Below are 13,006 nucleotides of genomic sequence, written 5' to 3'. Positions count from 1 at the left end.
TTCAGACGGCCCAGTGGGACTAGAGTAGACTGCACACCCACTATGCACCCAGCCTGGCGCCAGGCCCTGAGAACATGCTGAGGGCAAGGATGGCCTGCACTCCTGGGCTTGGGCTTTGCAGGAGCAGACCACCGGCAGGGGGACACATGTGGGCAAGCATCCCACGGTTAAATGACTCAGGACACGGTGCAGGGCGTGGTGAGGCACACAGATTTGCAGACCACATGTCTCCAAGTTTCTTCCAGGGAACGCTGTACCACCGTCCTGGACTCCTTTGACGTCATCACCTCTTGTATGAGGTGCTCCCCCACCTCAAACGCAGATGCAGGAATCTTTAGCCTGGGGCCTCCAGACCCAGGGATCTTAGGCTATCAGCCCAGGAAGGAACACGAGTCGGGAGGCGAGATTCTCAGTCTCGTGTATCACCTTCCAGGGACACACCACGTGGAAAGGAGTTGGGAAAGCGTGAAGCGGCTTCCCGGGCACACCCTCTGCCTGCTGTGACCTTCTAGCTTCAGGTTGACCTCGCTTGTCCCTCTTCCCAACCTGGTACCTTCCTTTCCATAAACATTTGTCATCTCGGGCAGAAGAGGTGTGAGGAGTTTGGTATTTCTGTGGAATCTGAAAGAACCTAGGACACAGATACGTTCTGAGGCTACTGATACGTCATTCTGAGCTGTGATTTGGTCGCAGTCAGGTGAGTGGATTCTAAGGGGACCGGTCCTGAACTTCACAGAAGGACGCTTGTCTCCATGGTGAAAAGGGCAGGACGCTAACCAGGCAAAGGATGTGCCGTTAAGGATCCAAGGCGGCCTGTTGGCGAGCACGCTGGCCTCCCCTGGACCAGCCTCCCATGGGCCAGACCGACCTGGGCGGGGTGCTGGCCTGGCCTCCAGAGCCCCCGGGGCTGTTTCTTCTTCGCTGCTGAGGGTGGAACTGATCTATGTGGCTTGTCTGACAAGAGGCCGAAGTGTCCCCCAGTCCACGGACCTTCTGGCTGTCCCTGCTGCTGGCGGGTCACATCGGGGCCTTGGGAACCTCCTCGGAGCCTGGCCACCTGGCCCTGTCAGCAGGCCTGGCAGCTTCCAAAACAGGAATTGGTTTTTTCACAATTCCAGAGGCCAGAAATCTGTGATCAAGGTGTCGGCAGGTCTGGTTCCTTCGGAGGCCTCTCCTTGGCTCGCAGACGGCCGTTGTCTTGCTGTGACCTCATGGGGCCCATCCCTCTGTGTCTGTGTCCCAGGCCACCGGTCAGGTTGGATGAGGACCCACCCCCATGACCTCGTTTTACCTCAGTTACCTCTTAAAGGCCCCTTCTCCACATCCAGCCACATTCCGAGGTGAATTTGGGGGGCCCGGTTCAGTGCAGAGCAGAGGAGAGGCAGCCCGCCCTGCTCATACCTGTCCCCTCTGGCTGTGTGCTACGCAAGAGATGCGCCCCCTTGGAGGACACGGGGCCACACGCTGCTGTGCGCCTGGCTCTGCGCCCTTGAAGCCTTGGATAGGAGGTCCAACGGGAGGCCTCAGGCCAGCTGTTCGTGTGCCCCCCGCCCCCCTAGATGCTGACTAGCACCCGTCCACAGTTTTCGGGAGCAGCGTGGAAAATACGCTGCTTTGAGAGCAAATGAATGGATTAAAGGATTGGAAGCACAGGCAACACTGGCCTGGAAGCGTGCGACGTTTTCAGGGTGTCCCAGGTCACATCTGGGAGCCCCGGGGTGGGTGCTGCTCGGGGTTCCACAGACCATCACCCACCCGATTGCTCTGCAGACACAGAGACGTGGGGCTGCCCGCAAGAAGGCGCACAGCAAGTCGCCCCGTGTGGGGGGGTCTCAGGCCCCAGTTTGACAGTCTGGACTGTCATTCAAAAGTCCTAGGTGGCAGGACCCGGAGGAGGCCGGGAGGCTGTTGAAACAGAAGCGACAGAAGCAGGGGTGCAATTAGCAGGATAAAGGGATCGTGGACTCTGAGGTTCCCCTGCTGTGTAGACGTGTGTGCATGAGAACATGCCCCTGAGAGGCTGGCGTGGGCACAGGTGTCTCAGTGAGGGGCCCAGCCTCTGGGAGTGGGTCTTGGGGTCTCGCCCAAAGCTGCCTGGATCTGGGTGGCACCTTGGAGTGTGGGTAGAGAGCCTGTGGATGGACAGATGGACGGGCAGAGGAGGATGGCACCTGGCCTCACGTCCCGGCAGCACCCAGCTGGCTTCCTCCGGTGCCCTCAGCTCCGGTCCACAGGTTCGGCGGGCAAGGGGCTTCGGCTGTGGGCTGAGAGGCGCCTGACCCAGCGAAGCCATGCACCTCCCTGCTGGCTGCTGTCGTACTCAGCTGCCCCGACGATGCCACATACCTGGCGGCTTAAACGGCAGGAATGTTTTCCCTCGAAGCACTGGAGGCTGGAAGTCAGGAACAAAGGTGTGGGCAGGGTCCTTGAGGGCTGCGGGGAAGCATCTGTTCTAGCTCCTGAAGGCCTCTGGCCTTCCTTGGCTTGTACGTGGCTGTGTGTCTCCTCCCTGTCTCTTCCCATGTCTTCCTTCTGTGCCGTGTCCAAATGTCCTCTTTCGATAAGGACACCCCAATAACCTCATCCTAATTTGATCATCTACAGAGTCTCTATTTACAACTAATGTCCTGTTCACAGGTATTAGGGGTTAAACCTCAACATCTTTTTTTGTTTTTTTGGTTGTGGGGGCCACAGTTCAACCATAAGCTGACTGTGCCTGAGGAGACACACCTGCCACACGGGTTCGTCCTGGACACCCTGCACTGCAGGGTCCTGGGACACATGGCCCTGTCCACCCAGAGGGGCTCTCTGGGCACAGAGCCATCCTGGAGTGCCGTCATCAGGTCCTCCAAGGTGACACCTGGAAGGACCCGGGAGCTCATCTGGGTGGGCCCCCAAGAGCGATTACAGAAAATGCAGGAGCTCCAACCTGGCCTAGAGCTTTCTTCCAATAGGACAGAGATCTTACCGCATCTTGGTGGTTTCAGCTCAGGTCATGATCTCAGGATCCTCAGATTGAGGCGGCATTGAGTTTGGTGCTCAGTGGGGAGTCTGCTTGAGAGTCTCTCTCCCTAGTCCTCTGTCTCTCCCCCACCCCTGCCCGTGCACCTGCGCGCTCACTCTCTCTCAAATAAATAAATAAAATCTTAAAAAAAAATAGAGCCATAAAGATAAGTACAAACAGGGGTGTGTATTATAAAGTTAATAAAACCCAGGAGGGGCCAATGGAGGAAGCGCCGGGGACAATAGACAAACTGCATCTGTTCCCTTTCCTAATGGGGGTGCGGGGGGGGGGGAGCTTATAAATAACAGAAGCGGTTCAAAGTGGACACCTCTGGGACGGGGGCAGGAGACACTTTACATTTATTGTCTGTTCTTCTGTACGCTTGAAAAATGATGACTGTCCTGTGTTACTGTCGGAGCTGGAACGTGAAATGAGGCGGTGAAGTGAGATCCGCGTTAGCGTCTAGAGGTGCTGCCTCTCCAGGGTCAGTCCTCTGTCCTGCCGTGTGGGAAGCTGCTGTGGGGGGACAGGTTCTGCGCTCCCAGGGGCACCTGGCCTTCCACTGCCAACATGCGAGACATCCTGGGCTGCCTGGTGCTAATTCTAGAGCCACCCCTCGGCCCTGGGGAGTCTCTCAGAGGCAAAATAGGAGGCTCCTTAAAAGGTTCTGGACACCAGTTCTGGACACCGGTTCTAAAAACAGAATGTGGCGCCTAAGAGAGGAAAGAATTGTGCAGAACCCAGGGCTCTGGGGGTGCCCTCAGCTCAGCAGGCGCTGTGCCCGGAGCTGGTGAGGCTCAGGAGAGTGAGGATTGGATCCTCCAATCTTGTACAGCCCCAGATAAACCCCTCATCCCACTGATTTTAAGTTGCCCCCCCCCCCCCACATCTTGCCCCGGTGCCGCACGACGCGCCCCTCTTCCTGCAGGGTGTCCCGGGCGGGCTGAGATACCCCGTGCACGGCTGGGGGGGCTCTGGGCCCGGGTGCGGGACACCCAGGGCCCACTCCTCGGCCCCCCGCTGACGCCCCCCCGTCCCGCAGGTGTAGCCGGCCACTGCCATGGGCAAGCAGAACAGCAAGCTGCGGCCCGAGGTGCTGCAGGACCTGCGTGAGAACACGGAGTTCACGGACCACGAGCTGCAGGAGTGGTACAAGGGCTTCCTCAAGGACTGCCCCACCGGCCACCTGACCGTGGACGAGTTCAAGAAGATCTACGCCAACTTCTTCCCCTACGGCGACGCCTCCAAGTTCGCCGAGCACGTCTTCCGCACGTTCGACACCAACGGGGATGGCACCATCGACTTCCGGGAGTTCATCATCGCGCTGAGCGTCACGTCCCGGGGCAAGCTGGAGCAGAAGCTCAAGTGGGCCTTCAGCATGTACGACCTGGACGGCAACGGCTACATCAGCCGCAGCGAGATGCTGGAGATCGTGCAGGTAGGGCCCCGGGAGCGCTGGCGGCCTGGGGTCCCCCCACCCCGTCCCCTGGGTCCCCCCGCCCCCACCCTAGTCTTGAACCTTCACTGCCACATGGGCTCACTCCCCGCCCGGTGCCACCTGCTACGCCTCATGCAGGTTTTTTTTTTTTAAGATTTTATTTTTATTTATTTATTCATGAGAGAAAGAGAGAGAGAGAGAGAGGCAGAGACATAGGCAGAGGGAGAAGCAGGCTCCATACAGGGAGCCTGACGTGGGACTCGATCCCGGGTCTCTAGGATCAGGCCCCGGGCTGAAGGAGGCGCTGAACCACTGAGCCACTTGGGCCCAGGTTTTCTTATTTTTAAAGATTTTATTTACCTGTTAGCACCTGAGCAGGGCTGGGGAGAGGGAGAAGTACACACCCCCGGCCCCAGCTGAGCAGAGAGCTTGATGTGGGGCTCCATCCCAGGACCCCGGGGTCATGACCTGAGCCAAAGGCAAATGCTTAACCAACCGAGCCACCCAGGGGTCCCCTCCCCGTGTACCTTTGAAAGTGACCACCAGTCACCTGACCAGGAAGGTCCTTGCCATTGGAATGTTGAGAGCCAGTGTTTCTGGATCAGGCCTGGCCTAAGGGCTTTGATCCGTCTTCTTCACACCCCTGGGGTGGGGCGCGGTCCCTCTCTGCATTTCACAAAGTCTGAGGCTCAGAGAGGTGCTGGAAAAAATTTTCAGCTAGAGCTGAAAATTATGACAGCAAGGTCCTTCAATACTTGCAGAAGGCACCTACTAGACCTTCTCAAATCCCCGTGTTTGAGAATGCAACACTCAGCTTGTCACGTCCCCAGGACGTTCCATGCCCTTGTGAAGGAAGCCTGACACGCTAGCGCCCCAGAATAAGCTCTGACACTGGAGGAGCACCTCTTTGTGAGACCTTTTGTCCTCACCTTCACACCGCTCTGGCGGGTGAGGCTGTTCTTCGGAGAGAAACCAAGTTTTGTTCACTTCACCGGGTGCCTACGCATGTGTTAGAGTGGAGGACCCCAGAGCTGCTGCCCTGGTGTCCCCCTTGCTCCCCCACTCCTGGAGTACATTCTCTACACGTAAAGGACTTAGCTCAAGGCTAAGTCTTGAGCAAAGAACGTCAAACCCGTGAACTAAACCAGCCTCTGCTGGCCTGAACAGTGACCAACCCATTGCCCTAATAGGTGGTTTTCATGTAGAATAAATCAACACAGGTTTGGGAACTCTGTGGCTCAATGGCCACTTTGGTTCTTAGCTATAAGGGGATAGAAGTAAGAAATCTTTCTCCCTAGAACCCTAGCCTGCCCAGCGAACGGGCATGCCTGTCTGGGTGGGCAGACCGGCCTGGGCAAAGCTGAACACACAAGTGGGATTGTTCAAAACAGCACGTATGGGGTGGGGGCCGGGCACCATGCCTGTCCAAATAGGATCTGGCTGCTAGGCCCCAAAAGCCTGAGACCCTTCCGCTGGCCCCTCACATGGTGCCTCAGCCTGTTGGCTGGGACACCCACCTCCTATACCTTTCTCAGCATGGACTGTGTTTTAAGTACTTGAGAAGCCCACCAAAACCTTGGAGGGGCTTGGTGCTGCCCCTGGCTCTGCACTTGGGCATGCTGTATGGCCCGGTCCCAGGGGGATGTCCTGGCCCAGGGAGATGCACCTGGGTGCCACCAGGCCCGGAGACCCACGCTGCCTGTGCTGTGAGGTGCTCTAAACAGGTTTTCCATCCTTCTGGAGACACCTGGTCACCCTGCTGCCTGGCCTTTCTGGGGCCCGTGATGTGGTTCTCCCTATGGGTCTCAGGGGTGAAATCTTTCTTGTTTTAAACGGAGGCACAACTCTGTGTACACCTGGGTGGCTCAGTGGTCGAGCGTCTGCCTTCGGCCCAGGGCGTGATCCTGGGGTCCTGGCATCAAGTCCCGTATCGGGCTCCCCGCAGGGAGCCTGCTTCTCCCTCTGCCTGTGTCTCTGCCTTTCTCTGTGTCTCTCAGGAATAAATTAAATATTTACAAGGAGGTATAACAGTCACAGAGTAAAATGCTCACAGCTAAGTGTGGAGTGGGTCATGTGCATATACGCCCGTATGACCCGTATGACCACCACCCTCGTGAGTTACAGACATTCCCAGCCCCCCCCCCCCCAAAGGCTCCCTCAGGAACCTTCCTCTGCACTATCCCACCTCCCACCTTCCTGCCCCCTGCCCCAGACAGCCCCCAGTCTCAGGGCCGTCACTGTGGTGGTGTTTTCCTTGCTCTCGAATTTCACATAAATGGGTCTGGCTTCCTTTGCCCAGCAGGCCATCTGCGATAGTCACCATGGAACATTCCTAGAAATGTTCCTCTAGAAAGCTGAGGAAGGGTCCCGAAGGCCTCTCGCATCCCCATCCCTTCGTGCCTTGCTGTGGGCTGGGCAGAAGCTCACCCCTGCCCCATCGGCCCAGGAACATTCCAGAATCTTGGAGCACATGCTTCTGTGTGTCTCTTTGCAGGCTATATACAAAATGGTGTCCTCTGTGATGAAAATGCCCGAGGATGAGTCCACTCCGGAGAAACGAACGGACAAGATCTTCAGACAGATGGACACCAACAATGACGGTAAGGAGGGGCGGGCAGCCCAGGTGGCTCAGCGGTTTAGCGCCGCCTTCAGCCCAGGGCCTGATCCTGGCGACCCAGGATCGAGTCCCATGTCAGGCTCCCTGCATGGAGCCTGCTTCTCCCTCTGCCTGTGTCTCTGCCTCTCTTTCTCTCTGTGTCTCTCATGAATAAATAAATAAAATCTTAAAAAAAAAATAAAGTTTAAAAAAAAAAAAGGAGGGGAGGGGGCCGCTGAGAGCTGCAGTGTGTTGGGGGACCCTTCCCTCCCCGTCAGCAGCTTCCCAGGCCTCCCCCGGCTCACCGCTGGCCTTGCGCAGCCAGGGCAGCTGGACGGCGGGAAGAGCTGGGATTCAGGGTCAGGGAGGGAGACACGGGCCTGCATCCTGGCTCTGTCCTCAAGCCATGGTCTGTCCACCGTGAGCCGGAGTGTCCCCGCTTCTAAAACAGGGGAGACTGTCACATATATCAGATCATTATATGCTCATGAAAATGATTTCTGTGAATCCCAGCAAGCTTTCCTGAGTTAATTAACTACTACCAAATTGGCTACGTTCTCTGGAAGTGGAGAAGTTAAGAAGTTGCTAAGAAAATTTAAAGAAAGATTGAGTAAAATGGAATTCATACCCCTTATAGGAAGGAAACAGGTCCCTTCTTGATCCTCTCTGTTAAAGAAAGGAGTTGAAAAGTTTTATTATCAGTCTTTGGCTTGACATTTAGGGAGTGTTGTGTATATCATTGCATATATTGACTTTTTGTTCTTTGAAAGGGGCATCCCTGAAAACAAAAGGCTTTGTTGACCTAATAAATAACTTTCTGCATGAAACTGAGGCACCGTATGGGTGTGTCTCTGTCTCAGGGGAGGGAGGCAGGGGTCCTGGGGCACCTGGGCCCTGTTCAGGTCAGGGGGGTGGTGAAGGATCAAAGGACGGATGGTGGGACCCTTGCTGTCATCCTGAGACTGCAGGCTCCCCGCTGGCCCCCGGGGGCTCTTCAGTGGCCTTCAGCAGCTGTGCCAGGACCCCCGGGGCCGCGCTGCCGCAGAACTGGCAGGTGCGGGACAGGCCGTGGTGGCGCTGCTGGCGCAGGGATCACATGCCCCCCTTTCTCCCTCTGCCGTAGCGGGGAGCTTCTGTGCCTTGTGGGGCTCTGTCAAGTGCAGCCCCGGAGACAGGTCTGATTTGCTTTCAAACAATAAAGAAATGGGACCTTTAGAGAAGAAAAGGCAATGCCCCCCGGCTGGTGCTGGAGATGCAAAGTAAGCTAATGCAGGAGGAAGTGCTCTGTAAACTCTCAAGTGCTTTCAGCAAACAGCTCAAGGACCGAGACAGCCCGGGGACGGGTTCACTGTGTGACCACAGGCCACAGAAAGTACACCGGACGGCAGATGGCTTTCCAGGCTTTCCAAACGTGCTCACGTGTAAAACAAGACAGCCTTGTGCCCGGCATCACTCTTGGGCGGATTTAAAACCTGTCCGCCCCCTCCAGGGTAGCAAGGTGTGGGCCCGGGTGCCCACAGGCCTGCCCCGAGCCTTGGCTCTCCTGAGCCTTGCTTTGCTCGTCTGTGAAAGGGGGTGACAAAGCCAGGCTCATGCGGTTGTGAGGATGCAGTGAGGTGATGCCCAGAAAGTGTGAGCCCAGGGCCCTGGGCACTGCGCCCCAGCCCCCCCTCCCCTGGCCCGCTCCCCTGCCTGAGACCGCCCACCCGCCCCTCCGAGAGCCAGCTGGGCCTGCACCTTCCCCGGCTCCTTGTGAACTTGAGTCTGACGTAGGGAGTTGGGGCACCTGTGTGGGCCCCAGTGTCCGTCTGTCCTGGAGCTTGGGGAGGGAAGGGAGAGTCAATGGAGAGAGAAGGGTGAAGGCAGGGGTGCGGGTGGGGCCCTGTGCTTTGCCTCACCTTCCCTGCCTCCCCCAGGGGTCGGGGCACCTGGCAGGTGTTCTCCAGCACAGCCCTCTCCTGTTCACACCCGTCCTGGCCGTACCCGTGAGCTGAGATCAGCGAGCGAGGGAACACCCTGACGGCCGCCGAACAGCCCCAGACCGTGCTCAGGAACCCCCAGAGCCCTTCAGAGCCCCCCTCGGTCCCTCACCCGCCCTGCTGTCTGCCAGGAGGAGGGGGCTGTGCTTTCAGGAGCTCCTCGCCCTGAGTGGTCAGAGGGTGGGGGAGTAAACGTCCCCACCAACCGTAGGAAAGCAGCAGAGCCCAATAGCCCCCTGCCCCCCAGCCGTGTAAGTAAGCAGAGGGTCCTGGAGAATTTCTCCTCCGTTGAAGGGGGTGCTTCCCAGCCCATCCTTCAGCCCGGGTGTTGTTTCATCTCCCCTGGAGCCAGCCTGCCGGCCCCTTGCTGCTTGCCCCCCAACCTAGGAGGATGCAGTCACCTCTTGGGCAGTGGGCTGCTGGGAGGTCTTTGCCTGGTAGTCTGGATCCCCCTTCCAGATCCCAGATCCCTCACCTGGATCCCTGGCAGCGGCTCGCTGAGTGCGTCCTCTGGGACAGGTTGGGGCTGAGGATCCTGAGACGGGAGAGGGTGGTAGCTGGCCCGGGGTGGCGTGGTGAGGGCCACGAGCTCCTTATTCCCTAAACTGCTGTCCTGTGGGATCCACGTCAGCACGGCTCACAGCCGCCAGAACAGAGCCAGCTTGAAGCCTAGGTCCTTCCCCGTGTGTGTCCTGGGAGAGGGGCCACCGAGGGGGACACGCATGTGTCCCCAGCATCGGCTCCTCCGGAACGCGCTTCAGTTTTAAAACCCGCTTTCCTGCTCTTGGTCCCAGCAGTCACAGGGTTGGTGGTGCAGGAGGGAGAGCAGGGAGGGAGCCCCAGCTGGACCCATAGCGCGCCAGCCTGCCCTAGTCCCTCACCCCAAAGGGCGATAGTACGCAGCACAGAGCGATCCTGCCAGCGAGCAGCCAGGGCCTGCTGCCTCCAGGGGAGACCAGGCGCTGGGCAGTGAGGGAGGGGGACCCCAGCTGTCCCCCCGCACCCCCCGCCCCCTTGAGCCATGGTCCCCTCAGCTGAATCAGTTATGGATGAGACACAGAGGCCTCTCATGTTCTTTCCAGGCAAGCCACAGCTTTCTTTTTCTTTTCAAGATTTTATTTATTTATTCATGAGAAATACAGAGAGAGGCAGAGACACAGCAGAGGGAGAAGCAGGCTCCCTGCAGGGAGCCCCGGGATCATGCCCTGGGCCGAAGGCAGACGCTCAACCTCTGAGCCCCCCAGGCTCCCCAAGCCACAGCTCTCTTGTGTAAAGCCTGGGGTGGCTTCTAATAGGATCGAAATTGTCCCACAAGCCACAGCCCCGGTCCAGCTAGGTGGGGTGTCCTTTAAGCCGTCCAGTGCCTTGCTGTGAGCCGTGGAAGCCAAAAGGGATTTTCCAGAAACGCGTGCCAAGTGAGCGGAGGCTCACTGCCGTCCAGCTCCCGGAAGGTGCGAGACTTAGACCAGACGGGGCACCCCCGCCACGGGAGCAGCATCCCTGACCTCGGGAAGCGGGAAGACCCCCGAGCACCGGCTCACCCCATCTCTCCTCTCTCCCCTGCCACAGGCAAGCTGTCCCTGGAAGAGTTCATTAAAGGTGCCAAGAGCGACCCGTCCATCGTCCGGTTGTTGCAGTGCGACCCCAGCAGCGCCAGTCAGTTCTGAGGGGCCGGGCGTCCGGACAGTGGCGGAGAAACACAGGCTTGTCTCGCCGTTTCAGCTTTGCTTGCAGAAGTGGATGCCTCCTCCACCATTCCTGCTCTCCGGCCGGGCCCGGGCGACACGGCACCTGCCCTGGCCTGGTGGCTGCGCCTCCCTCCTCCCCACTCGGGCCTCCTCCTGCCCCCCTGCCCCCCCCAGGGCGCCCCCCGGGGATGTGTTTACACGCAGGGCTCACAGATCTGGCTCCTGGGGCACCTCTCCTCCCCGGGAGCCCAGAGAACGCCTCTGGGGACACTGATGGGACTTCCTAAGATCGAGACAAGGCCAGCTATTCTGTTTTGTGATCTCGCAGGTGACCGTGGGAAAGGTGGGGGACAAGGATGGAGCGAGAGCAGACGGGCAAGCCCTCCCCGTGCATGGCTCCACCTCGCTCGTCCGTTTCCTCCGACCAAAGCTGCTTGCACGTACATATACTGTGGCCTCCTTTCTTCTCATGTGTAAATTATGCCTCTGGTGAAGTGAGATGTGCCCGTGTAGGTCCCGTATTTCATGCCTCCGTTGCCCGTGAAAGCGTGGTTCCCTCGTGGCCTGTGATCGCCCCCGAGCCTGGTTATGTTGTGGTATTTATGCGCTCTCAATCTGCCCGTTTCCAAGGAAATGCATGCGTGCCCAGTGCCGTGGAGACCGTCCCGTCCACGTAGTGAGCGCAGGCATCTGTGTAGGGTCTGTCCTCCCTGTTGATTGGTCTGGCATTTCCCGTATTAAAAATGATCAAATAAACGGAATTCTCTGAGTTTTGTGTTGGCCCGTGAGAGCCCCCGTTGCCGTCCGCGGCGCTCAGGACTCTGGGGTCAAGGTAGATGCAGCGGGTCGGGTTGCCGTTGGTAAACTCCGCTCCTCTCTCGTGTCCCTGTAGCTCTCCCTCTGTCTGTAAATCCCGGGCAGCCTGTTCTCCAGGATCCGCCCCATTCATGCCAAGAAATATTCGTGGAAATAACATGACCGTCCCTGGCAGGTCAGACGGTCAGGCTTCTGCGTGCCTCCCTCCCCACCTGTCCCACCCTGCGCCCATGTCATCAGCAAGGTCACAGGACAGCACATGCCCCCCGAGGACAGAGCGGGCACCAGGGGCTTCAGCGTGGGCCGGGAGGGAGACCTGGTGACTGGAAGGACACTTCTGGTCCCAGGAGCAGAAAACCTAGCAAGAGGTGCTTCCATCACAGGAATGTTTGATTCCAAAGGCAGCGCTCTGTAGGCTTGGCCAGTTCAGCAGCTGGCGAGAGCATCCCCGGGGCTCCCAGGTTCCCTCCACCTTCCCCACCGCCCTGCCTCCCCCCGCCCCCGAGTCTCACATTAACTTTGGTCCTCACGCTTAGCTCCTGTGGGTCCCCACAGTACAGCTGATGCAGCATTCCACAGGCTGGAAGAGGAGCAACCCTCTCTTCTCTTCTTCCTGGAGAGAGAGAACTTTCCAGAATTCTCTCCCCTGCCCCCTCCTCACCAGCTTCACCTCTCAGTGGCTGAAACCCACATCAGTGCCTTAGGTGGGGGTGTGAGGTGACTGTGAAGGGCCGGTCAAGATGCACCCTTGGCTGAGGAGGGCCTACCTTCCCCAAAGAGTGTGGCGGGCAGAGGGGGGAGGAGGATTGGCATTCCGTGTGTCTGTCACCCCTGCTGTGGGCTGCGGGACCTCTCAGAGCTTCAGGATCTTCACTAGTGGAAGGGGGTGCAACGCAGAGGCAGGTGGTCAAGGTACGTGGGCCGCGCATGCAGCTCAGAGCCCGCCTCACAGGCTGTCAGGGACTGTGGCTATTTTGTTGAATTTAGTGATCTTTCAAGGCCCGCGCCTCCGAGCACAAACAACGAGCCGTCTGTAAGTGCCCTCTGAGCCGGTGGCACTGCCAGGGCCTAGTTGGCGGTGCAGCTCCCCATGCAGCCACAGCTGTGGGCCTTGGTGGGCAGCACCCTCCGTTGCTACAAAATGGCAAGAGGGTGCCTTGGCAACTCGGCCTGGCCCAGTGGAATCTCCCCCCACTCAGGGAGGGACTTGAATTTTACAAAAATAGGTTAAATGCATATACTGCTTGTGGGGGAGGGCTTCCGTGTTAGGAATGGGGAGGCATGAATGGAGGCGACTGTCCTCGCAGGATTCTCCAGAGACGCAGAACCGATAGGAGCTCGATAAGCTCTACACACACAGAGTTATTCTAAGGAATTGGCTCCCGTGATTCTGGAGGCTGCACAGTCCCAAGATCCGTAAGCTGGAGCTCTGCCCCGGAGAGCCGAAGGCACAATTCCAGAACGGGCCTGAAGGCAAGAGGTCAA

At 58.3% G+C, this 13,006-nt stretch overlaps 1 protein-coding gene across 6 annotated transcripts in view; it reads left to right on the top strand.

Moving 5' to 3' along the window:
- HPCAL1 (hippocalcin like 1) overlaps nucleotides 1-11,461 on the top strand; it is a 113,751-nt gene extending 102,290 nt beyond the window's left edge. For all 6 annotated transcript variants that reach the window (XM_026009109.2, XM_026009108.2, XM_072767725.1 and 3 more), the window contains 3 exons: nucleotides 4,047-4,442; nucleotides 6,937-7,042; nucleotides 10,587-11,461. In XM_026009109.2, coding sequence (XP_025864894.2) covers nucleotides 4,065-4,442; nucleotides 6,937-7,042; nucleotides 10,587-10,684 — 582 coding nt within the window. In that variant the 5' untranslated portion in view covers nucleotides 4,047-4,064 and the 3' untranslated portion in view covers nucleotides 10,685-11,461. The remainder of the gene's footprint in view (nucleotides 1-4,046; nucleotides 4,443-6,936; nucleotides 7,043-10,586) is intronic.
- Nucleotides 11,462-13,006: the final 1,545 nt, after the last annotated feature.

This window comes from Vulpes vulpes, chromosome 8 (genome assembly GCF_048418805.1).
Source record: "Vulpes vulpes isolate BD-2025 chromosome 8, VulVul3, whole genome shotgun sequence".
NCBI lineage: Eukaryota > Metazoa > Chordata > Mammalia > Carnivora > Canidae > Vulpes > Vulpes vulpes.
This window is presented reverse-complemented; position numbering and strand designations above follow the sequence as displayed.